The sequence below is a fragment of the Sinocyclocheilus grahami genome, unplaced genomic scaffold (assembly GCF_001515645.1).
Source record: "Sinocyclocheilus grahami isolate Dianchi unplaced genomic scaffold, SAMN03320097.WGS_v1.1 scaffold1481.1, whole genome shotgun sequence".
In the NCBI taxonomy this organism is placed as follows: Eukaryota; Metazoa; Chordata; class Actinopteri; order Cypriniformes; family Cyprinidae; genus Sinocyclocheilus; species Sinocyclocheilus grahami.
Window position 1 is genome coordinate 152,824 of NW_015506660.1, and position 25,535 is coordinate 178,358.

A 25,535-nucleotide genomic window follows, 5' to 3' on the forward strand; every position below is an offset into this window, starting at 1 on the left:
ATTTTCAGTAGCATCACAGTATCTCAGTGTGGCAGAGAAATATGGCTCAGCTTAAATCATAAACCCAAATCATTGGATAGTATGTAAAAAAATATATTTCCCCTTAAACATATTCAGCGTGGTTGGGTACTTTTTTGTTAGTAGTGTGTGGTGTTTGCTGCTTGTTGCATAAAAATGTTGCTACAACTTAAAAGTGAAGTCAGTGCAATAACCGGACAGCCTCAAATCCAGCAGACTGTACTTTTATTAAAATCCCCAGGACGAAACCATCAATTATTGACATAAGGTTTAATATAGAACGTTTTAGACCATTAGTGTTTAAGGCTTTAAGGCAGCCTCAATGGAAGAGCTTTGAAAATAAGTCATTTTCTAAGAATAGCTCAAGCAACATTTTCCTGTTGATTAAATAAGTTTAAATGCACTGTTTGAAATTGTACCTCTGAATATTTTAGAAGGACTCTACTATTACAGCACCATTAATGTGTCTGCACACTTTTTTTGTAATGAAATAAGGTATTTTCAGCTGTGACTTTGCGATTCTTTTATAGAGCCATGTAAGATATTTTATATAACGTTGCCTTACAAGGACAAAAATCTGTAAATAATAAAAGAGAAGGATGGGGACAGCAAACTAATGATTCTCTATAGCTGTAAATCAGCACAAACCAGACAATAAAAATGTTGTCTGAACTACTGTTTCTAAGCATAAGAGAACCAAAAGATTAATATTTTTTTCCTATTTTGTGTGAAGATAAGTGAGATGTTTTTCTGAAAAGTCTAAAGAGTCACCGTCACTATGCTAGTGTGTTATGGGTGGCTGCCAGGGCATAGTTATGTGGTTACTAAGGTATTCTGAGTGTTTTCTACAATGGTGCAATGTGGTTGCTAGGGTTAGTGCTAGGTGGTTGATTACTGGCCCAAGTTAAAAGAAAAGTCCCACATCACTACGATATTCTGGTCTCTGATTTGGCTCACATCCCTCCTCCAATGCAAGTCGATGGGATTTTTCACTGCTTTAACATTACCCAAGCCAAAATTCTAAGTTTTTGTCTATATTTACACTTGTGAAAAAAATCATTTTAGCCTACTTTTAAAAAGAGTACTTCTTGCAGAAATGAAAAGAATATACAAATTGGATGTCTGAACTTTGAAAGAGCAAACTGAATATTAGTCAACACATCAAAATAAGCGTGCATCTTTAAAGCATGACAAAAGATTATTAACAGATTATTATCTTAAATGGACATTAAAGCGTTTAATTTGGTGTTATTTCAATGTGCACTTTTTAAAAGTATACTTACAATGTTATAAAACATAGTCATGAAAGTGTACTCTCTTAAGTTAAGTCACTTAAGTGACCCTTTATTTCATAAATATCATACTATCAGTAAGTAGAGCTCTTTTTTTTCTTCTTAAAATTCTTTCAAGATTTGAATAACGGTACACTACAGGTGCACATTCAATGCAATTAAACGCACTTCTTTTTTCACAAAGACATGCATTTTACCTATACATCTTATGCTACCATGGTTTATTTGAGAATTTCTCAAAAACACTCCAAAGTTTAATCACCACATTGATGCCAGTTCAGGAAAGTTGTCAGATTCTCATCCATTTTGCAGAAGTTTCTTTTTGTGCAAAGAAGAATGAGGCATCTGTTTATTATCATAACAGACGTTCTTTAAACTTTCAAACAGTCACCACATTTACTTTTAAGATACTTAGAACTGCATTAAACCATTTTCAACTATGGGAGCCTAATTCTAAAACACAGCTTGCTTATTTGCTCTTAAACACACGCACACACGCAGTGGTATTGGGGAAAACAGGCAGAGGACCAATGCGGGCTACCACAGCTTGAGACAGATGTCCCTAGGGATACAAGATAGAGACGAGCTGAAAAGAAGAAGAAGAAAAAAAGAGCTCCTACAGTGGAACATGTGCTCCAGATGCTTGTGCTACTCCACCAAGAATCCAGCTTAATGTAGGGCCTTTTCCTGGCCCCTCCCTAGAGAGAACTTCTGTCTAACCACCAATGGCCCTCTCCAGATGCTTGGAAGAGAACAGTGTGAGCACAATGGGTGCCAGAGAGACGATGGGGAAACATACTTGAAAGAAAAACATCTTTGGGGGGATTTAGTGTAAGAAGGATGGGGTACTCAAATGCAAGGAGGGCATAATGATATTGCACAAATACGGTGCAACCATCTCCAGTCATGGGTGAGGATAAACAGGAAGTGCAGATGAATATTCATAGGTAATTATTTGGATGAATGGATAACTGAGGAGGTGGGTGCTTGGATGGATGAATGCAAGGACAGACAGACTCACCAGGTCTTCCTTTCCGGTCCAGAGTGGCCTTGCTGGCGTTCACAGAGCAATAGAGAAATCCATCCATAAAAGAAGGAACATCAGCCGGAAAACTGCTGTCACATAATGCTTCCAGCTTAGGAAAATCTATAGAGAGAGAGAAAAGAGGGGGGAAAACAGAGAGATTAAAAAGAAAATGGAGAACAGCTGATTAGGAGTAATCCTATAATTTGGTGAGGAGGAGAAATGTTGTTTATATGGGGATCAGTCGCAAATGCAGCTCACTATTCCTGCTGTTTTCAAGTGAAATTCTGAGTTTTTAACAACTATTTACCTCAGAAGCTTCTTGATAACCAGTCAGTCTTCATGCAAGGTGTCAATCAGCTTGTAACAGCTAAATTTCATCCATTTCTCATTGTCCAATGTTATTTGTTTAGAAGGCTTGTAAAACTTCCATCCAAACATAGAAGCTCAAGGTTAGAAGATTTGACTCTGATCCCCTCGTTCCGCTCTACCTCTTCATCTGCTCTCCCTATTTGCCTCCTTCACTTTAAAGGAGCAGTAGGAGATCTTGGAAAATGCTAACTTTAGCCTGATAGCACTGAAAGCGAACATCCCACCCTCCCTGCAATCACTGTCCAAAGCCACGCCCCCTGAACGCATTTACGCTCACAGACTAGAATATCAGAGACAAGATTACTACAATAGACTACATCAGCGGTTCCTAATTCCAGCCCATGTTCCGAAGTGAAGTAAACTTCAACGGATTTCCCCTGCTCAGGGAGGAGGGAGCAATTAACAATGTGGAGGGATCATATCGATCGGAACACAGTTCATGCACGTAGCTCAGTTATAACGAGCTGGTTATCTGAATCGCGAGGACTGGAATTGGGAACGGCTGGGCTACATCATGTGTCATTCACCGGTGAGAAAACTTTAAAAGTACTACAATACCAGAAAGGAAGATCGGGTTATTGATGTTTGTCTGCCATTCTCGCTCTGTCTGCACAGCGTGGGTGAACGCGCTAATGACGTATCCTGTCTGCGCAGAGGTATGCAGATACATACATTGACAGGCAGGTAGGAAAGCCAATTAAAACGCTCGGACCGAGCGTTTTGATTGGACGAACATTTCTTGGTCCTACGCCTTCCACAGAATATATAAATACAAATAAATACATTTAGACCACTTAACTTAATGATTGCTATCGGGATGTGAAGAGACTTTCAACCATCATAACAAAAAATGTTTCTGAAGACAATCACCTATTGCACCTTTAACTCCTTTTTTCTGCCTACTACCTTATCACATTTTGATTTAATTAGCTACTATGCTCGGTTTTAATTTTCTTCGGGAAGGCCGGCAGTACCAATGAGATTTTAATCACACACTTCCAGTTGCCAGCATGGAAAAAGTTCAAATAACTTTCATTGAAAAGATCTTTCCATCCATCCATCCATCTCTTCCTTACAGCTACAGATACTTCTCAGTTCAAACGAGAAGGATTAAAAGTGATAATGAGATGGAGGGAAGTCCAATTTGGCGATTTCCGCACATGTGCCGCAAACATGCAAATTGAGAACCTGCATCAGTAATATATTCAAATGTATGCATATGTGTATTTTTCCATTAGACTGTAGTAATCCAAAAGAAACCTGCCTACTACCTTATCACATTTTGATTTAATTAGCTACTATGCTCGGTTTTAATTTTCTTCGGGAAGGCCAGCAGTACCAATGAGATTTTAATCACACACTTCCAGTTGCCAGCATGGAAAAAGTTCAAATAACTTTCATTGAAAAGATCTTTCCATCCATCCATCCATCTCTTCCTTACAGCTACAGATACTTCTCAGTTCAAACGAGAAGGATTAAAAGTGATAATGAGATGGAGGGAAGTCCAATTTGGCGATTTCCGCACATGTGCCGCAAACATGCAAATTGAGAACCTGCATCAGTAATATATTCAAATGTATGCATATGTGTATTTTTCCATTAGACTGTAGTAATCCAAAAGAAACAATGGAACTTGTTGCAAGTTGAATGTGTGTGTATGTGTGTAAGATGATGACTGAATTATCTGACTGCGAATCACATTTGCAAGCCATTAAGTTAATGAGGCCATAGCTCCACACAGATTTAGAGGTTACACAAATGTTGTCCTGCTGTTGTTACAGTGTTAGTAAGCTTAACAAAACATTGGCAGAACACTGTAAAACATTTGTGCCTGTGCTGACTGGAGGATATCTTAATTAGGATCATTGGCACACTTTCAGTAAAGGCCCCAAATGAGCAATGTAATGACACATACACAGTCTACAGCTAATTATAGACATGTTCAGGGGCAATGCCTTCTTGAGTTAAGGATTTGAGTGTGTATTAAAGTCCTCCATTAGCCTGTGAGAAATGCCAATTGTGATGAAAATCTGACTTTGAGTACCAGTTAGACATCACCAATCAATACAGGTAGAGTGTATTAAAATTAAAAACAGGAAAACAGTAAAACTATCCATGCCATTTATGATCTACACTGCTGTTTAAAATTTGGGGTCAGCAAGATTTTTTTTTTCATATTAAAGTACTTAAATTAATACTTTTATTCAGCAAAGAATATCTATTGTAAATAATATCTATTGCTGTCCTTTTGAACTTTTTATTCATCAAAGAATACTGAAAAAATGTTTCCATCATGGTGTCCAAACAAATATTAAGCAGCACAACTGTTTTCAACATTGCTGCTGAAAATTCAGTTTTGCCATCACAGAAATAAATTACAGTTTAAAATACACTAATAAAGAAAACTGTTATTTGAAATTGTAATAATGTTTCACAATATTACCGTTTTACTGTATTTTTCATCAAATAAATGATGCCTTGGTGAGCATAAGTCTCTTCAAAAGCATAAAAAAAATCATACTGGTCCCAAACTTTTCAACAGTAGTGTATGTCTTCTCAATATCTGCATTGACTATAGGTTTTACACACAGCAGTTCTTTCATGCATATTTGATAACATGTACACTTCTGGTACAACTTTATCCCTATTCCTTCAAAAAGCTGCCAATGCTGGTTGAAAGAAGTCTCTTACGTTCACCAAGCCTGCATAGATTTGATCAAAAATACTGTAAAAACAGTAATATTGTGAAATACCATTACAACTTAAAATCAATTTTAATTTTAATATATTTTAAAATGTAACTTAATTCTGTGATGGCAAAGCTGAATTTTAAGCATCCATTACTCCAGTCTTCAGTGTCACAGGATCCTTCAGAAATTCTGAAATGCTGCTTAATCTTTGTGGAAACAGTGATACATTTTTTTCTGAATTCTTTGATGAATAGAGAGTTCAAAAGAACAATGTATTTGAAAAAAAAAATACTTTTACTGTTACTTTTGCTAAATTTAAAGTCTGTGATGAATAAAAGTAGTCATTTCTCTCAAAAAACTCAAACTTTTGAACAGTAGTGTACAGGTGCATCTCAAATTAGAATGTCGTGGAAAAGTTCATTTATTACAGTAATTCAACTCAAATTGTGAAACTCGTGTATTAAATAAATTAAATGCACACAGACTGAAGTAGTTTAAGTCTTTGGTTATTTTAATTGTGATGATTTTGGCTCACATTTAACAAAAACCCACCAATTCACTATCTCAACAAATTAGAATACTTCATAAGACCAATAAAAAAAACATTTTTAGTGAACTGTTGGCCTTCTGGAAAGTATGTTCATTTACTGTACATGTACTCAATACTTGGTAGGGGCTCCTTTTGCTTTAAGTACTGCCTCAATTCGGCGTGGCATGGAGGTGATCAGTTTGTGGCACTGCTGAGGTGGTATGGAAGCCCAGGTTTCTTTGAAAGTGGCCTTCAGCTCATCTGCATTTTTTGGTCTCTTGTTTCTCATTTTCCTCTTGACAATACCCCATAGATTCTCTATGGGGTTCAGGTCTGGTGAGTTTGCTGGCCAGTCAAGCACACCAACACCATGGTCATTTAACCAACTTTAGGTGCTTTCGGACAGCACATGATGAATTAACTAACAACATTGTCAAAGTACCACTCCTTTTGCAGCTACAGAAAAAACTAATATTTGTGGCATGCAGCTTTACTTGGAATCTTGGTACGGAATAACAGGAATGACAGGAAGCGGGGAATCCACAGAAAGAATCCAGTCAGTCCAATTAAAAAGAGATAGAGGGGGAAAGAGTCAATAAATACAATAGTGTGTGTCTCTGAGAGAGCGAGAGAGAGAGAGTGATGGCAGGAGTAATTCAATCGAACACTGCTTTCATCTAAAACAGCCAGCAAGGCTATCGATCCTCCTCAAACAAGCTAGATCCGCTGGAGAACAAGGACACTGAGACAGTAAACCACACACATACACATATACATACTCCAATACATACCTGCCACTACCAAGTACAGAAGAATCAAAACATCTCAGACTACCAGTGAAAATTATTTTAGAATTTCAAATGATTTTCTTAATTTTTTCTTTTTAAAAAAAAGTTTTTTTTTTTTTAATTATTTTTAGAAATTATTAAAGCAAAGATGCATTAAATTGATCTTTCAAATTGTTACAAAAATCTATTACAAATAAATGCTGTTCTTTTGAATGATTCATTGAAGAATCCTGAAAAATATGTATCATGGTTTCCACAAAAATATTAAGCAGCACAACTGTTTTAACACTGATAATTCCTTGAGCTCCAAATCAGCAGAGTGATTTCTGAAGGATCATGTGACACTGAGAACTGGAATAATGGCTGCTGAAAATAAATTAAATTTTAAAATATAATAAAATACAAAACTTTTTTGTTATAATAATGTCACAATATCACTGTTTACTGCATTTTTCATGATAAATGCAGCCTTGGTGAGCATAAGAGACTTAAACATTTTTTTAAAAATCTTATCAACCCCAAACGTTTGGTTGGAAGAGTATGTTATTAGCATTACAATTTGAGTAAAAACCTGAACTGGAAATAAATAAACAAATATCAGAATATTTAAGTATTTTGGTTTGCCTCTTTTTTTAATGATAGCAACACTTCACATGCTTTAACTCCTTACGTTTTGTGTCAACCTGATGATCATAGTCTCCAGCATTATATGAGATGTATGTACAAATAGTCACATGATCAGTGACACTTATTTATTTACTTGATGACAATACTACATTTAGACAAATAAAGTTCATTTTATATTTTATTCTATTTTTACATTTTAAAAACCCCAAGGTTAGTGAGTGTGAGTGTGCGTGTGTGTACATGTTCTCTAGGACACATTTGTTGAAGAGACTTTCTGGAGGTCACTGATTCTAATTGGAGTTGTGGACTATAATTCAGATAAAGACACACACACACACACACACATCCATACTCTATATAATCAAACAAATACAACAATGATAATTATGCCACTGATGGCTAAGACTGAAATAAAATTCAGCAGCCATTAATGTAGTCTTCAGTGTCACATGGTCCTTCACAAATCATTTTTGGAGCACCAGATTTGGTGCTCAAAAAAACATTTCTTATTATTATTGAAAAACAGTTGTGCTGCTTAATATTTAAGCAGCATACATTTTTACAGCAGTCTTTAATGAATAGAAAGTTCAAAAGAACGGCATTTATTTTATACAGATTTTTCTCTTTTTTATAACATTATAAATGTCTTTACTGTCACTTTTGATCATATGTGTGTGTGATGCCATTAAGATGCCTTCTTTATGAGATGCCATTAAGATCTGCAAAAGCTCACAGTTGAATGGACACACATAAACATCCATTTGTTTTCTATCATGGTGGGTACTCCCATCACACTGAGCAAATTATCATTTCTATTTGCTAAATCTGACCTTCACACAAACCTTTCTGCATATAAACATATTTATTTTCACATAAATCTTCATGCTTATTAAGCAGTTACTTTACTTTGGCTGGTCCCAACGATGCAGGCACTTTCAGGTTTTACTTTTACAAAGAACTTCTTCTGAACTGTTGTTATATCTCATAAACTCAAAACCACTGCCTGCCAGGCTGACTACTGCTTCAGGTAGAAAGTATCAGGTAGAAACTTCAGGCTGAACGAAAGTATCAGACAAGAGCTAAAATGAAAACTTAAAGACATATATCACATCAGGGCTTAAACAAAAACTTTGAGAACAGGGAGGATTTTTCTGGAACTTTTTGTTTGTGTCTGTCACAGACGCACCCTTCCATTTATAATCTAATCTCACCTCTGTATGTACCTGCAATGTATTCTTTATCTTCTTCTCACTCTCTTTGTCTCTCTCTGACACACACACACAATCATATAACTTTTTTCAGAAGAACCCCTGAAAACTCCCCAGTGCTGCTCTCATCTCACATACACCTAATCCACAGTTCCAATCCTCTCTCCCCTTCTGTTCCCTCTCTTTTGCCCCCTCTCCAGAAAACAAAAGCAGGCTTGATCTGTGTTAGTGCTGACGGGGAGGAAAAACAGCATCTTTTGGCTTAGGAAAGAGTAATGCGGACAAACTCAGTAGGAACAATCAAAACACACACACACACACATACACACAAAAATACTGAATAATTATGAATTATGCACAAGAAACCTTGTTAACTCATAACACATCCAATTATCATCTGTTTAATTTCTTTAACATCCTGTCAAAAAAAATGTGTTTTCCAACTATAACTTTATAGCACTTTGATTGTAGTTATTTAATGCTATGCAAAAAGAAAGCAGAATCTTAGCATAGTTTTATAACCCTGGCAACCTGCTCTGACAATCGGAGAAAGCCAGTTACCATGGTAACCCTAATTTACACCTGGGCTATCAGGTGAGCCACAGCAGCAACAGATGTATATATATACACACACACACACACAGCCGCCAACATCTCAAGGCCTAATGGGCCTTTTAATGAGGTCGAAAAAAATAGCACTAATCCAAAGGCCAACGTTAGCACACAGAGTCTCTCTCTCACACACACACACACACACACACACACACACACACACACACACACACACACACACACACACACACCTTGTTGAGTTCCTCTTGAGTGTTTAGACCTTCTAGAACTTTCTTGTACTTCCTCTTATTGTACTTCCTGCGGATAAAGGATGCACGCTGCTCTGGCGATGGCTGCTTGCAAAGCTTATCCTCTGGGGGAAGATTTGCTTCCCAGAAGCTGTTGGAATTTGTATTCCCAACATCTAAAAACAGCTAAAGAGAGGGACAGAACGTGAGGACAATATACTTCACTTAAAAGGTAATATCACCCAAAAATGAAAATTCTGCCATCATACCCTCAAGTCATTCTAAACTCAGACTTTTGTTCATCTTCCGATATTTTTAATGAAACCATTTCATCCCTTTATTGCCTCCATGGAGTGGACTTTCAATGAAGGGAAATAAGTCTCTCAGATTTCATTACAAATATTTTCCTTTGTGTTTCAAAGATAAGCAAGAGCCATAATGGTTCGGAATGACATCAGGGTGGGTAAATATAAATCTATAGATTTATAAAATCAATATGTAAGTAGTGACTACCACAACAGATCGGTACCTCAATGAGCTCGTTGGTCCATATGCTGCTGTCTAGCTTCATACTGCGGACCTTTGAGATACCAGGACCCAGGAATCGATGCTGACCTGGAAACAGATACTGATCTGAACTATTCACATCTAAAACAGACAATGTAAACTTCACATATACAGATGTTAAAACTTCCTGTTAACTGAAAGTGTCCTGCTTAACCTCAAAACTAAGCACAACTTCACACTAAATGGTATAAAGCAACAACTCATATGACACACATACAGACAGAGTCACACACTCATTATTAATTTCATCATATCCTTTTCAGGCACTCTTTTCTCCAGCCTGCCACAGCTATAATTGCAAATGAAAGGCGCGAAAAAGCCATTAATTGCTAATGAATCATAAGTAATTAATTGTGTTTGTTGGTCTGCGCATTTATTTCGCTGAACTCCAGGCACCGTAGTACTTGTTTATGCGAGAAACAGATGAATTAAACATGGCAGGGAGAAACACATATTCGAATATGGATTGTGTGATTTTCCTGCATAATTAGCAGCATTTAAAAGTACCAGTTTGCCATCAAAGATCATTAGAGCCACCTGAGAGCCGATGGGACTAAAGATGCTTTGTGTGCGTGTTAGTGTGTGTACTTTAAGGGCACTCGTTAAAGGTTTTGTAGTGCCATCTAAGAAAACTTCTAAGACAGGAAAGTACCTTAAACACAGTGTTTGCTTCAGTGAAACTTTATTTAAAGCATCAAAAGAGAACAAAAACCATCAGAAAGGTGGAGAAATTTCTTTTGTTACCTTATTTGAAACTATTAAAAGAAAGAGTGAAAAATGTGCATACCAGGAGTTTCTATGGCAACCACAGCCTCACTTGAGGAATGTCTCCAATCACAGAGTTCGATTTAAAGAGCTTATTGCAATTACATGCGTAAAGAAACAGACAAACCCGAATATATGTCACACAGCCAGGGATGCTGATTGATATCAAAGTGTGTTAAAAGATGAGAGGTGGGGTAGAAAGAGAAAGAAAAAAAAAAACAAGTGGGAAAGTTAGATAAGTATTATGAATGTGAATATGGATCGTGAGAAAGAGGAAATAACTTTACCTGTCTCTCTCTTTCACACGCTCTCCGTCTCCCACCGAAGACAATTTGCTCTCATTTAATCGTTAGCTGTTCGTTATATTCCCAGTATTTTGCTCTCGCTCTCCTAATTGTCAGCTGCAGAAGCGCAGCTAATTAAAGTGTCTGTGACATAGATTCCATGAAGGCTGCGGTGCACATTCTGAGAAAGTGTCTCCCTACTCGATGGCTCACTCAGCAGCCATTTGCACACGCTCAGCCAGTGGTTCCTCCTGTATTGTGACCTAATGTAACATTAAATGACTGCATAACTGAAATAATGAGTTAATTTATGGCGTCAGAGCAGAGGGTTGTCAGAATAATCTAAGCAACAACAATATCGGGAAAAAGAGCAGAGGAAGAGAGAAGAGATGGAGTAAGATGTGTGTGTGTGTGTGTGTGTGTGTGTGTGTGAGTGAGTGTGAGTGAGTGAGTACGGTACCTTACTATACTGAGTGAAATAGAGGAAGGGGAGAGAAAGAGAAAAAAGATGGCTATGAAGAACATTTACTCTGTATCTCTAAAGTACAAATAAAAACACGTTTCAGTTTTAGTTTCCTAAAAACACGTGTTGTGTCAAGTTCTCAACGTCAAGCAATTAGTCTGTCCATGCTGAACTGTGGTGTAACATGACACAATCACAGTCACTGAGAAGATATTTCATATTTAATGTCCATTTGCCGTGGAAAGTTTTTCAGGTGTCAATAAGATTTTTTTAATTTGTTGATCACCAAGGCTGCATTTATTTATGGAAAAATTCAGCAAAAACAGTATTATTATGAAATATTATTAAGAATTAAAATAGATATTTTCTATTTTAATATATTTTGAAATGCAATTTATTACTGGGATGGCAAAGCTGAGTTTTAAGCAGTCATTATCTTCTTTTGAAAATTTAAATATATTTGTTAACAACATAACTTCACTTGATTAACTTAATGAGTCTTTGCTTAATAAAACTTAATTTCTTTCAAAAAAAAATCATACTCATCCTAAACTTCATCAGTAGTGCATGTGGAGTGAAATTTTGAACCAATTTACACAGAAGACACAGGAACCAAGTGAACTTGTATCGCTTGATGCTTTAAGGTGTGTGGTAAAGACATTGCGTGTTTCGTGTTTCATGTTCCATTCCTGTTGTGTTCGTTCTTGATCTGCTCTTTGTGTTCATAATTGTTTCTTACCTGCACAATTCTTGCAGATGACCACACACAGGTTGATAGAGGCCCATTCCGGCTCAGGAGCCTGACAATCGGCGCACTTCCTGTTGGACTTGTTGAACCAAACCTTCTCAAGCACCTCATAATTGCACAATGTCTCTACGATGGACTCTTGAACTGCCTCTATCCATTCCTCTCTCTCACGCTCCGACTCCACTGTGAAACTGACACAAATAACACAAAACTCTTACATACATTTTCAAGTATCAAGTAGGTGATTTAAATAAAGGCACTCGCTCTGCTTTTTAAAGCATTATTGACTCTGATTAGCTTTTAATGTTTTCACCATTCATCAGCTAAAAAAATTGTTCTGAAAGTGATTCCAATAATATCATTCCTCTGTGCCTTTATTGTAATAGCGGTGGTGTAGACTCTGCTATTACTTTAAATTTAGAATTTTTTTATTTATTTTTTTAAGACATCTTTATTGTTATAGTGATTGCCCTTGGTGTGAACGGCCCTGAAGGGGTGGGTGGTCACATTCACCATTGTTTGGCAAATTTCCATGGGCAAAATCCAAATCAAGAATTTCATATGAAGGTGAAAGATTGCCCCACACAGATTTGACACATTTCGCTGCTTGGTTTAAAAGCGACTTCTGTATGAGCAGGGCTTTATATATCGCTACACTATTGACAATAGAAAGACATTTTGTTAATGTTACAGCACCTTTTATGCACTGACATTAAAGGTACATCTCCCTGCATGACTTTCTTCTGTGGAACACAAAAAGAGAAATTCTTAAGACTGTCACTCTTGGTCACTCTTTCTCATGTACTACAATAAATGGAGACTAAAGATTTTATAAAAAGTATCATAAAAATAATCATTAAATTTTGTTCACAAGTTCTGCAATGGTTACAGCTCACTGAAGGGAAATTACATGACTTCAGAAGACTTGGAATACAGCACATAAATAATATTGACTATTTATGACACTTTTATGGTGCTGCTTTGTCTTTTTTGAAGCTTGAAAGCTTCAGTTCCCTTTCATTGGGATTGCATGGAAAAGAGCAATTAACACATTTTTCATAATTTCTTCTTTTGTCTTCTATGACAGCAAGATAGTCATAAAGGTTTGGAATGATATGAGGATGAGTAAATGAATGACAGAATCCACATTTTTAGGTAAACTGTCCCTTTAAGTTGAAGCCTAAATCGGGTACTGTCAAATTTTAAGACAGGGCCTGAAATCCTTCACCATCAGTTCGCTAAGCCCTGACTCAAATATAAGGAGTCTGTCTGTCTGTCTGTCTCTCTGTGTGTGTGTGTGTGTGTGTGTGTGTGTGTGAAGAAAATATGTTGTGTTAAACATAAAACATAAAATATTTATAAATATTTGTTTTATAATTAAAAACAAACCCAAAACTAGACACAAACTTAAAGTTCTATTTGGTTAAGTTCATCCTGACCTAAAACCAAACAGTTTGAGTCCCACTGGGCCCAGGTCAAGTAGCAGACATATAACAATGGCAAACACAAGTTCAGTTTAAATGTAAAACCAGTAAAAGCTCTGAATCTGCCTTTCATTTCCATTATGACCCCCTCTGTGCCCATTATTTTAAATGAGCACAGAGACCTTGATATGTAATTTCTTTGAAAAATTCAAATTATTTTGCCAACAACTAATACTAAATAGTCGGCCAGCCTCATATCACTCAACGTTCAGAACGCAACTACAAACAGATCAATATTCTGTCCTGTGCACAAAAACAAAGCTAAGAGATAAAGAGGAAAAATCTTTAACAATGCGCACCAGCCAATGAAAGAAAGCGATAGCTTTTCATTGTTTGTTGTTATTGGTGTCTTTTTTTAGCAGGGGAACTACATCAGTCATAAAAGGATCATTAAAAAACAAACACGAAAACATCTCATCGATTAGGCCTCTGCAAATGGCTGCTTTGTTTGAAACATCAGCTTGTGTGGGGTCACAGGTGAGCGATGCCTGTACTGTACAGCCATTATAACAAAGCTGATATTTATAAAGAAAAAAAAAAGAATGAGAAGAGGGGAAAAAAACAGATCAATAATGAGTGTGCTTCATATAGATAGTATCAGAGTGGCAGGACAGTCATAATGAGAGAGTGGCTGCTAGAAAATAACACAGCAGGCAACAAACTCTGAAAAATTATACTAAAAAGGCTCAAAAAGGAGAAATTGATGGAGTTTCCTCTGCCTTTAATAAATCTCACACCGTCCAGCTATGCAAGCACTCAATGTCATTATACACAGGTAGAAAAGTTTCAACTGCTTGACACTAATCTTTTTGCAAAGTTCAGCCGTTTAATCCATATTCCATTGTAGTTGGTGCAATCACTTATACTAAGAGGTAAAACTCCTAAGTAAGAATGCCTTGATAAATGAACCAAGACAAAAGTTTCACATTTCCTGAAATGTTACAAACTAGGTAGTGAATGTAATAGTAAGTAGAAATGTTTTTGTTTACTCACTTCATGTTTGGTTAAAACAATTCAAGTACAATTCCAGTTACAGTTGCGAGAAAAGTTATGAATACTTTATATTCTATAAATCTGGAATTTTGTAGTAATGGTTCAGAAACAGTTATTTCTATAATGGTGCAAATGCAAACATACACTAGAGCCCTGCACGGGACTATTTTCTTAATCCTGCTCCCGCTGAATTTCTGTCGACCATTACCGCCCGTTCCCACAACGTGTGTGTGTTCCACTCCAGCCTGCTCACACAATTTTTGTGTCCATTCCCGCCCGCTCCCAAACATTCTAATACTGTATACGATTTCCGTGCATCAGGGAGCCTTATCAATATGCGGGGTATTGAAATCGCTCTTGAATGAGCTCTCGCTGTTCACTTTAACTTTCAATTTTGCGATCACATGCACTCAGCAGCTTGTGGTAAAAAACCTTTGAGCTGTGTTTATTGATCAATGTGCAGAACAGTGAATGTAAATATGTATTATAGGTATGGAAATAACATATTTTGAGTTTTGATATTTGAGATATGGTAATTGAGCTACTCTGGGCTGTTTTTGACTGGCATGGGCAAATTTCGTCACGCAGACCTGGCAACCCTGTCTGTATAAAGCAGAGCAGACCCTTTCAGTTAAGAATTGTAGCATACGTTTTCCAGCTAACGACAGTGGGGTGGTGACACGGTGGGAAAGTAATGTAATCGGTGTACGACCAAACCGTGTAACACTACCGCAGCAAGCCTAGTGTTTATGCAACACATTCTTGTTATGTGCCAAATCGCGGGATCCATGCAATATTTTTTTGACTGCCCACTCCCACCCCCAGCAAAGGTAAAACCACCTGCTCCCGCAAGATTTGTGTTGGGTCCCATGGGACCCGCGGGATCCCAATCCTAATGCAGCCTTCTAACATTCTCTCACCAGCCACTTTATAAGGTACGCCTGTTCAACTGCTTGTTAATGCAAATATATAATCAGCCAATTACATGGCAGCAACTCAATGCATTTAGGCATGTAGACATAATCAAGACGATCAGCTAAAGTTCAAACCGAGCATCAGAATGAGGAAGAAAGGTGATTCAAGTGATTTTGACCGTGGCAATGTTTGTTGGTGCCAGACAAGCTGGTCTGAGCACTGTATTTCAGAAGCTGCTGATCTGCTGGGATTTTCATGCACAACCACATGCATGTTTACAGAGAATAGTCAGAAAAAGAAAGAATATCAAGTGAGCAGCAGCTCTGTGGGTGAAAATGCCTTGTTGGTACCAAAGGTTAGAGAATGACTAGACTGGTTCAAGCTGATAGAGGGGCAACAGTAACTCAAATAACCACTTCTTTACAACCGAAGTATGCAGAAAAGCATCTCTGAAAGCACAACACTTCGAACCTTGAAGCAGATAGACTACACAAGCAGAAGACCACATCGAGTGCTACTCCTCTAAACTCAAACATGTTTCTTAAACATGGCAAGGAGTTCACTATACTCAAATGGCCTACGCAGTCACCCAATCCAACAGAGCACCTTTAGGACTAGGTGGAAAGGGAGTAACACATAATGGATGTGCAGCCAACAAATCTGTGTGAAGCTATCATCGTCAATATGGAAGGCAACGGGGGTCCAACCTAGTACTATCAAGATGTAGCTAACAAAGTGGTCGGTTTTAGGATGTGATTAATATGATAATTTTTTTAACCAATAGACATCTCTCACTTGTGATTTAAAAAGTAAATACATATCCAAACAATACATTAAATAAGTTGCTTTACTTTTTAAGTCACTTGGAATTCACTGGTGCCTAAATAAGTTTCAGGCCCCGAAGCAGAAAAGCTTCATAATATTATATACCCTCCAGCATAGTTTAACTTTCGAATGAGATTTTGGAGTAAATACAGCCATTTGTTTTCTACAAGCAACACATTTTATATTATTTGTATGTTGTTTAAGGACTCTTCAGCACATTCTTGAATTTAGGATTGTAGGACGCCCTCTCCTAGGGAATGTAGAAATGGGGCAGATTTTTATCCAGGAGTAAACTGCCTGACTCTGGATTATGGGGGCCCAAAACATCCTTTCAAAATTTTTCCCAGAGTTATAAGTATCTCTGAAATCCCTTTTGCACTTGAATACAATGCAGTTGTGAAGAGCAGATCAACAAAAGTTTTTAAAATGGCAGAATAGGTAAATCCCACACTGGAACAGCAATTACCTTCTTTTCAGAACTCACTGATCTTTGAGGTTTGCATTTTATCTACAGTGTTGGGAAGGTTACATTGGAAATGTAATAGGTTACAGGTTACAAGTTGCCATATTTAAAATGTAATAAGTAGTGTAACTAGTTCAATTACTTCATTAAAGTAATGTAACTGGTTATATTCGATTACTTTTTGATTACTTTTCTAAAATTCTATTGATTGTTTTCAAATGTTAATCATTTTGAAACATTTAAAGCAGGCAGGGTTAACTTTACAGTAGTACTCAACACTCATTGATGTCAAAATCCTTCATCATTTGAATTGATTATAATAATTTATTTTTAAAGCACATCCATCACAAAAGCACCTCTTTTTATTTTGAGATCGTTCTGAGGTTAAATATAGATTTAAAACCATAACAAGAAATAGTTTAATAGCTATGATACTATTTTTGAAATCAAATCTTTGCATAGCTATGACAGGATGTGTGTGTACATTTTCATAAGTAAAAATTACACATTTTTTTCTCAGTAACTGTAACTGATTACGGTTACATTTATTTTGTTACATTAAATTCCATTACATGTAACTAGTTACTCTCCAACACTGATTATCAATTGTCACTTATTTCAAATTCTTACAGTATGACTATGCTCCAAACAATAGTGAGTTTTCTTGCTGTCTAATGTCTACACAGGCGCGCGCGCACACACACACACACACACACACACACACACACACACACACTTGAGGGACTTAACTAATGCTCACAGTTGATTCCAACATCATCACAGTACACACAAATGGGATTGAAATGTCCCTTATATTAGACAGATTTTTTAAAATAGAGAAAGAATTAAATAAAATACATTTATAATTAACATATCATTTGGCTAGATGATAAAATGCTGTCAAGGTAAGCTGCACACTCTGGTTTTAAAAAGTCTATATGATATTATGCAAGCAAAAATGCAATTTTTATTAGAAGTAAATTTTCTAAATAACTATTCTGCAAATGAAAGCATTTGAAATAATAACATGTTTATGTAATCAGAATGTGTATTTGAAATTTAGAGCATCTCTGAACTCATAGTCTGGAGGCATTTGGGTAAATAAATTATTATTTACACTAAGAAAACGTAATCTTCCAAGTCTGACCTTGAGTGAAACTTAAAATAATTAAGTAAAGCATAAATTGTGTTAAGAAAGTCCAGGTAAGAAGCTTAACTCTGTTTGAAGGTCACCTGAAATCTGTCTAAAACAACATCTACCAGGTAATATTTTATATTGATGAGAGATTTTCTTTCTTTTTTTCTTTTTCTTTCTTGTTTTTCCTGGCCTTATGGTAATATACAGTATATAATACTTTAGCAGTTTACCAGAAGGATTTGAAAGGTGTAGTGATCTCAAATCCTTTCCTCTCAACTTGTTTCACACACGCAGCCGTCAGGTCCACCACAGTGATGGCCAGCCCTGCATTAAAGTCCTGTGAAGAACCAGCATAAACAGCAAAACACTCAGTTTTTCATATCCACTTTTTAAAATTCCAACATCAGGAACTGAAATAAAGAAATTAACATAGTAGAGTAAATGAAGCAGATCAGTTACTGCTATGACAATGGACCAAAGCATTCACAATCAAACATTCTGTGTGTCTGTTTAGAACATTGTAGCTGGAGTGAATCAAGTGAATAAGGAATAAAATATGCTAACTATAAAAATCTTACAAATGCAATTAAACAATAATGTGAGAAGGGTCTAAGGGCGCACAGAAGAGACACTGAGCTTAATGGAGGGTGAACACCTGCTGATCCATGGATCAAAGTCTGAATGAATGAAGTTTATTCCACACAAGAACAAGCAGAAAATACACAACAAAATGTATTTACAGACTTTACCAAATACTTCAAGGGAAATGGCAATATGAAAACCTCTCAGAGGAACAAGGGATGATTCTGAGAGGAAAGGATAGGGTACAAGAAAAAAGGAGGTGACAACAGTCAAAAGCTACTGTATCATCCCTTTCAAGACACTATTTATTAGGGATGTAATGGTACACATATTCATATCGAAAATTTTTGGTATGGGTCTTTTGGTTTGGTATGCATGTGTACCAAACAAATACAGCATTGTTTTAACCACGAGTGGAACTTCATTGGAAACTTCCCAGTTTTATATATCGTTTCTTTTGATAACAAAGTCTCATCTTTCAAATTATGTCCTTTTTTCTTTACCTCAATGCAAGTTATTAATGTCCACAGCTCATTATTTCACGAGAGACTTTATAATCATTATATTTTACTAACCTGTTAGTGATGTCTTAATTATTTAATGTATGCTTAAATAAATCTGTTATGAAACAAGTTAAGAGAGCCACTGTGTAAATGATTATATTTCAACAAAAAATAAAATGTTTATAATTTAAAAGTTCATTTAAAAACTGCAGTGTTGATTATTATATTTAAAAATAAATAGTAATTAAATTTAAGTTTGGGCTCTGTTTTTAATTGTAACCTTATAATGATTTAGAGCATAAACTTAGGTAGATTTTTATCCCTAAGAAATTTGTAATTATAATAAAATTTATGTAAAGAAATAGCATTTGTTTCAGTAAACCACTGTTTAATTAAAAAAGAAGCAATTTTATGTTTAGTTTTCCCCCTGCTGTACCGAAACCGTACCAAACCATGACGCCAAAACCGAGGTACGTACCGAACCGTCATGTTTGTGTACCATTACACCCCTTATACAAGTATGTTGTGAACGTGTAGGTAGCCCTTTTTATTTATTTAAATCCTATGCCACTTCGAGACATGATCAAAGAAAAAATGGCAACAATAACTATATTAGTGTCCAAACTAATGGATGATAACAGCATTGCACAAGCTGTAGTGTTGCAGCCAGTTATTTTACTTTGAAAATGTGCATTCCATGTCGGAATGCCTGTTTTTGTTTTGGTCTGTTTGATTCCGACCACTGCCAGTTTACCCAGTAATATTAGTGTCCACACTAATGGATGATAACAGCGTTGCACAAGCTGTAGTGCTGTCAGGTTGCCGTTTTAAAGGTACTGTATGTATTTTTTTGACTGTACTGAAGCATAAAAACACCATAATACATTTGCTGATATTCAGGAAACATGCTTCAAGTTCAGATACTTGTTTCTCCAAAAACAACATGCTACAGCCAGTTATTTTACTTTGAAAATGTGCATTCCATGTCGGAATGTCTGTTTTTGTTTCGGTCGGTGTTATTCCGCCCACTGCCAGTTTACCCAATAATATTCCGAAAGCCAAAATTGCCAGTTTGCCAAAACCAGCATACTGCAGCCATGGAAGCAAGCAAACAAACCGGGTCAAAAATTGCAGATTCTACCTGACCTAAAAAGTCTCGGCATCCATGTAAAAAGCTCTATGACCACTACAGGCATATTAAAACACGTATAAATCAACTCATCAGTTTATAGTGTAGGTTCATCGCCTTCCATTGTCAGTTGCACTCGTTCGTGTTGCGTGTCCTCTATCTGATAACCCTTGTGGGTGTTGCGTCTGAGGAGGAGGGGGCGTGAGAAAATGTCTTGGGTTACACATGCAACCATGGTTCCCCCGAGAAGGGAACGAGACACTGCATCCTCTAGCAGTCGCTATGGGGAACGCCTTCAGTGTGACCAGTGTCTGAAGCAAATTTCTAAACACGACAATGTAAGGAATTTAACTATTTTATTTTAGCTCTTTTCAGAGGGGGAATCGAATCGAAGATTCAAAATCAACCTGATTGAACTGATTCCAAAATTGATAGTTTACACTTTATCTACCGTTCGTCCAGCGAGATGTTAACATTAGTATATCTTACCAATTTTAATATTTGTACTATCCCTGGCGAAAGGTTAATACATGCTTGTGATAATTTATAAGCTACGAGCTAGGTAGCCGGATCTGGGCGTTTAACTTTAAAAATACACAACACAAGACAACACTTCTTTATAAATGAAACTACAGTTTATGAAATGCTATTCTATTCGCTATTCTATGGCACATTAAACTAAGCTAAAACACACACACATACACACAAAAGGTTCAGGAAATGAGTTGCTGCGTTTGCATGAAGTTCCCAAAGTTCTAGTAAGTTACTAGTTCTTAGATCGCACCAAGAAAATCACAAAAGCAGAGATTTGTCTTATCTTTACTGCTTAGGATTAATTCAGCATCAGTTCAGCAAGAGATGAAAGCTTTGTTTGTGTACTTGCGTTTTGGTGACAGCTGAGTGGAGTTTCTCTTGTTGGCTTGTCTCAGGGAATTCCAGCGCCTCTGATTGGTTGTAGATCTGTCGTTTGGATGACGTCTTTGGGGAAGCCCTCAGGTAGAGTGAAGGTTTGCCTTGTGACGTAGGAGCTTCGGAAGTCGGTTGCCTTGGGTAAGGTGAGTGAGGCTTGCCTTGAATGTCTTCTGAGAGTTTCTCTGCTTGGCTTTAGGCTTTGAAGATTCCGGCAGTCACAAAGTTTCACGGAGTGTTTGGAGCTTTGAATGACCCGATCGCTTGATGGTACAGCGTGTGAGCGCAAGTTGGAGCGCGGTTAACACAAAGGCGAAAAGGCATTGAATCTGTTTGGACATTGGGTTTTTGATCCAGCTGCATAAGTCCGTCCCACAGATCGTTGTTCCAATTAGATATTGGCTGCTGGGTGGGGCCACGCCCCGCAAGGTTCTTCTTCATGCATAAATTAACATGATGCTTCAATTTATCACATGGGAACATCCTTGCAAGATTTTATTAATACTTCTATAGAGTTTCTTAATGCAAGTATCGTACATATTTCCCACTTCTCATTCATACCAAAGTTTTGCACATAAAATAAGCTTTCATTCAAGCTCAAAACATTGGTTAAACATGCACCGATTACAGGAAACACATCAAGCATATATAAGACATAAAACATATTATTTGTGAATATAGTTGCCCTTTTATACTTTTAAATGATTGTCTTTTGAATTGTCTGTGTAGGTTCTATGTTCCTTGTCTGTGACAGGAGAAATGCGCGTTTTTCTGTAATGTAGAGAAAGGGGGAGGACAGAGAAAGTCCTGAGGTCGATGGAGGTTGCAAAAAGTCATGCTGTAGACCTGCCATTCTTCTCGCTCGGACATGGAGCTATTGATCTGTTGCTTTCTGCTTATCAGATTATCGACTTATGCGTTAAACGGTCATGGGGTCCAGGAGTGTCTGTTGCTGGAACATTTCCAGATACAACGTTCTTTGTTCTGTTGTTTATTAGATTTTTTATTTATGCTGAAACCAGTCACGAGACAGCACTGAAGTTATGTTGCTTAAATGGGTCCAGATGCAGGGGAGTTCTTTTCTCCTGTTGGTTGAGTTAGGTTTTTAGCAGTTCCGATCCCCTGAGGGATAAGGACCAGGCCTTTACAGGAAGCCGGTCCAGACAATCGGGCGTCATGCAGATCATTAATTAGTTTTACGACCGCAGATGGCTGCAGAGGATAATCTTTAGTTTGTTTCTTTGGAATGTGGTTGTTCTGTTCAAACGAGATCCAACAAAAACAACATTGGCGGGCGACAGCCTATGATGTCACTACTGGCACAACCACAGCATAAAAATGGAGCTGATTGAACACGTCATCCGCTTCTTCGTCTGAAGCTTGCGTTTAAGGCATGGCAAGAAAAGAGGATGCAGTGTCATGTTTCCTTCAAGGAACCATGGTTATATGCATTAGGCTAAAGATGGCCTAACAACCTGGATAGACTGTGCACAGAGCTCTGGGAGAGCATAGTCCTTGGTTCTCAGATCAAGAGGAGAACTCACATGCTCCGTCCAGGAGCAGCAGGCTCATTGGTGACCCTCCCACAGTGATGGGAGTACTGCCAAGCTCATACGGGCAGCCCTGACTCTAGGACTTGAGTCCTAGCCTCTCAGATTGAGAAGATAAATCATATGATTGCTCTGGGAGCAGCAGGCTCATAGAAAAACCCTCCCGCAGTGAGTGGAGCACTGCCAAGCTCAACCATAAGCAGCGGCTGTATACAGAGCCCTGAGAGCGGAGAACTCGATTTTCAAATCAACAAGGGAGCTCACATACTCAACCTGGGAACAGTATGTTCATATGTGACCCTCCCGTAGTGAGGAGAGCGCTGCCAAACTCCATCAAAAAGGGCAGTGTAGCAGGGTGACAGAAAGAAGGCCTGTCAACCTGATATAACTGGACACAGGGCTCCTTCACACTCATAAACTCATACATCAGTATAGGGAGAGTGAGGGCCCCATACCGCTAGGCCTGGAAGAGCCTGCTGAAGAAGTTTGAGGGAGCGGTGCCTTAGAATCACCCTTACTTTTGAGGGGAGCAATACTAGCTCGACCACAAGAACAGAACAGGACCCAAAGCCATCTACTCGCTCACTCCTCAGAGCGAGTAATTTCCAAATAGAACTTCAGAATGAAGGGAGTACATCACACTCATACCTCAGGGAATACGTGCACTCAAAACCACTCGTAAGAGAGGAGAGACCATAAGGGCAGTGTGAGTTACTCATAACTCAAGCTCAGTGCATGTGCAGTGGGTCATGGGGTAGTTTAAGTGTGCAGAAGCCCCTCAGAGCGAGACATGAAATAGCTCACCTCATGAGTGCCCTGGCCAGGGAGCTCACCTCATGAGTGCCATCCAGCAGAGCCATCAGGGAGCAGGACACGGAAAATTCCTTGACTATTGTCTTGCTCAACCTGAAAGCAACCCCCTTAAAGGGATAGTTCACCCAATTTTTTTTTATAATTACAGTTATCATCCTTAGCCTTAAGACTTGTCTTTTAATAAGAATTCAGAATATTTCTGAAAAATGTGTTATGGATGAAAATAAATGAACTTCTGCTTGTATCATAAGTGCATTCTAATCTTCGAGTTAACCATCTCTGTCACATTAATTAAAAGGAAAACTCCCTCAGAGAGACTCAAATGTATAATGTTCACATACCTAATCTAACAAGACAGAGTCAGGTGTGAACAGGTGTGAATATAGTTCGAGGTAAAGAGAGAATGAGAAACTGACACTTAGAAGTGCTCAGAACCGCAGTGAGGTCATGACCAGAGCAAGACAAAGTCATTCGTTTCAGTTTCTTTACTTGTTTTACATGAAAACATCTTGTTTCTTCAACATTTCTTGCTTTTTGACCGCAACATAAAAATAGCAACCAGTCTTTTATTTCAAAACTCTAAGGCTCTGTTACAAGCCGAGTGGAATGCTTTGCACATTACAACAAATGCAGCTGCCTTCCCATAAAACATCTTAAATAAAACAGAATGATATGACATAAATGATCATTTGGAACACTCTACGTAAACAGAAACTTTCACACAAACCCTAGAGAAGATTTGACTCATAGGTTTTACATTTTTAATAGTACATTTCAATTCACTTTAACCAATTATCTTAATACTTTTATATATGTAGACGTAACATATTTATTTTGTACAAGTATAGACAATCTTGGATTTAAAAAAGAAAAAATGATTGACAGTTTGTTGGTCAATCCATTATGCGCGTATGTGCTTCAATTTTTGTTTGTCCCAGTTAGGATTGTGGACTGTGAATAAAGCTTGCACATGGATCTGCACGTCTCACGTCTCGTCAGCCACGTTACAGAATACTCGGCCGCAACTGGATCCAGCAGCTTTATTTGGAACACAAGACCAGCTATGGAGCCAGCCAAAGGTTTATTCAACCCTGTAAGTGTGCTCTGCTCCATTTTTCAAAATGGCAGACCCATTGAACGTTACGTGGAGGAATTCCTTTTGTATAGCCACCTTATGCCGGGTGATGAGGATGTGGTGAAAGACTGTTTCTGGAGCGGTCTTGATGTTAATATTAGCTTAAACTTGCAAGATGAAGACCCTAGTTGGACCCTGGCACAGTTTATTGACTTTGTCTTGCAGTTTTGTGAATCTCCCTTTACAGTTGGGGAGGTTGAGGAGGTCACTACTCCTAGATTTTCAGCACCTTGCAGTTCTGTAGTCCCTGTACCCGAGCCTCGTCACAAAATGGCTGCCAGCCCAGAGACTTTTTGTAAGATGGTTGCTAACTCAGCGATTATCCCAGTCACAACAGATCTTCCTGAGTCAAGTCTAGTCACAGCTGATTGTCATGAGTCAAGTCTAACCACAGCTGATCTTCATGAGGCAAATCAAGTCACAGTTGATCATCATGAGTCAAGTCTAACCACAGCTGATCTTTATTAGGCAAATCAAGTCACAGTTGATCATCATGAGTCAAGTCTAACCACAGCTGATCTTCCTGAGTCAAGTCAAGTCACAACAGATCTTCCTGAGGCAAGTCAAGTTACAGTTCATTATCATGAGTCTAGTCAGGTCACAACAGATCTTCATGAGTCAGGTCTAGTCACAGTTGATCTTCCTGAGTCAAGTCTAGTCAGAGTTGATCTTCCTGAGTCGAGTCTAGTCACAGTTGATCATCATGAGTCAAATCGAGTCACAGTTTATTATCATGAGTCTGGTCCAGTCATGCGAACTCCCTATGATTTTGTCCTGGTCACAACTGATTGTCATAGGTCAAGTCAAGTCACAGCTGATCTTCATGAGTCAAGTCAAGTCTCAGCTGATCTTCATGAGGCCAGTCAAGTCACAGCTGATCTTCATGAGTCAAGTCAAGTCTCAGCTGATCTTCATGAGTCA

General features: G+C 37.7%; 1 protein-coding gene across 1 annotated transcript in view; it reads right to left on the reverse strand.

The window, feature by feature from the left end:
* Positions 1–8,355: 8,355 nt before the first annotated feature.
* The window catches only part of LOC107570585 (arf-GAP with Rho-GAP domain, ANK repeat and PH domain-containing protein 2-like), a 44,668-nt gene continuing 27,488 nt past the window's right edge, over positions 8,356–25,535 (reverse strand). Inside the window, exons 11-15 of the mRNA XM_016256816.1 lie at positions 18,224–18,330; positions 12,167–12,366; positions 9,878–9,963; positions 9,350–9,534; positions 8,356–8,419 (exon numbers count right to left, since the gene is read on the reverse strand). Of these exons, the coding sequence (XP_016112302.1) occupies positions 8,356–8,419; positions 9,350–9,534; positions 9,878–9,963; positions 12,167–12,366; positions 18,224–18,330 (642 nt within the window). The remainder of the gene's footprint in view (positions 8,420–9,349; positions 9,535–9,877; positions 9,964–12,166; positions 12,367–18,223; positions 18,331–25,535) is intronic.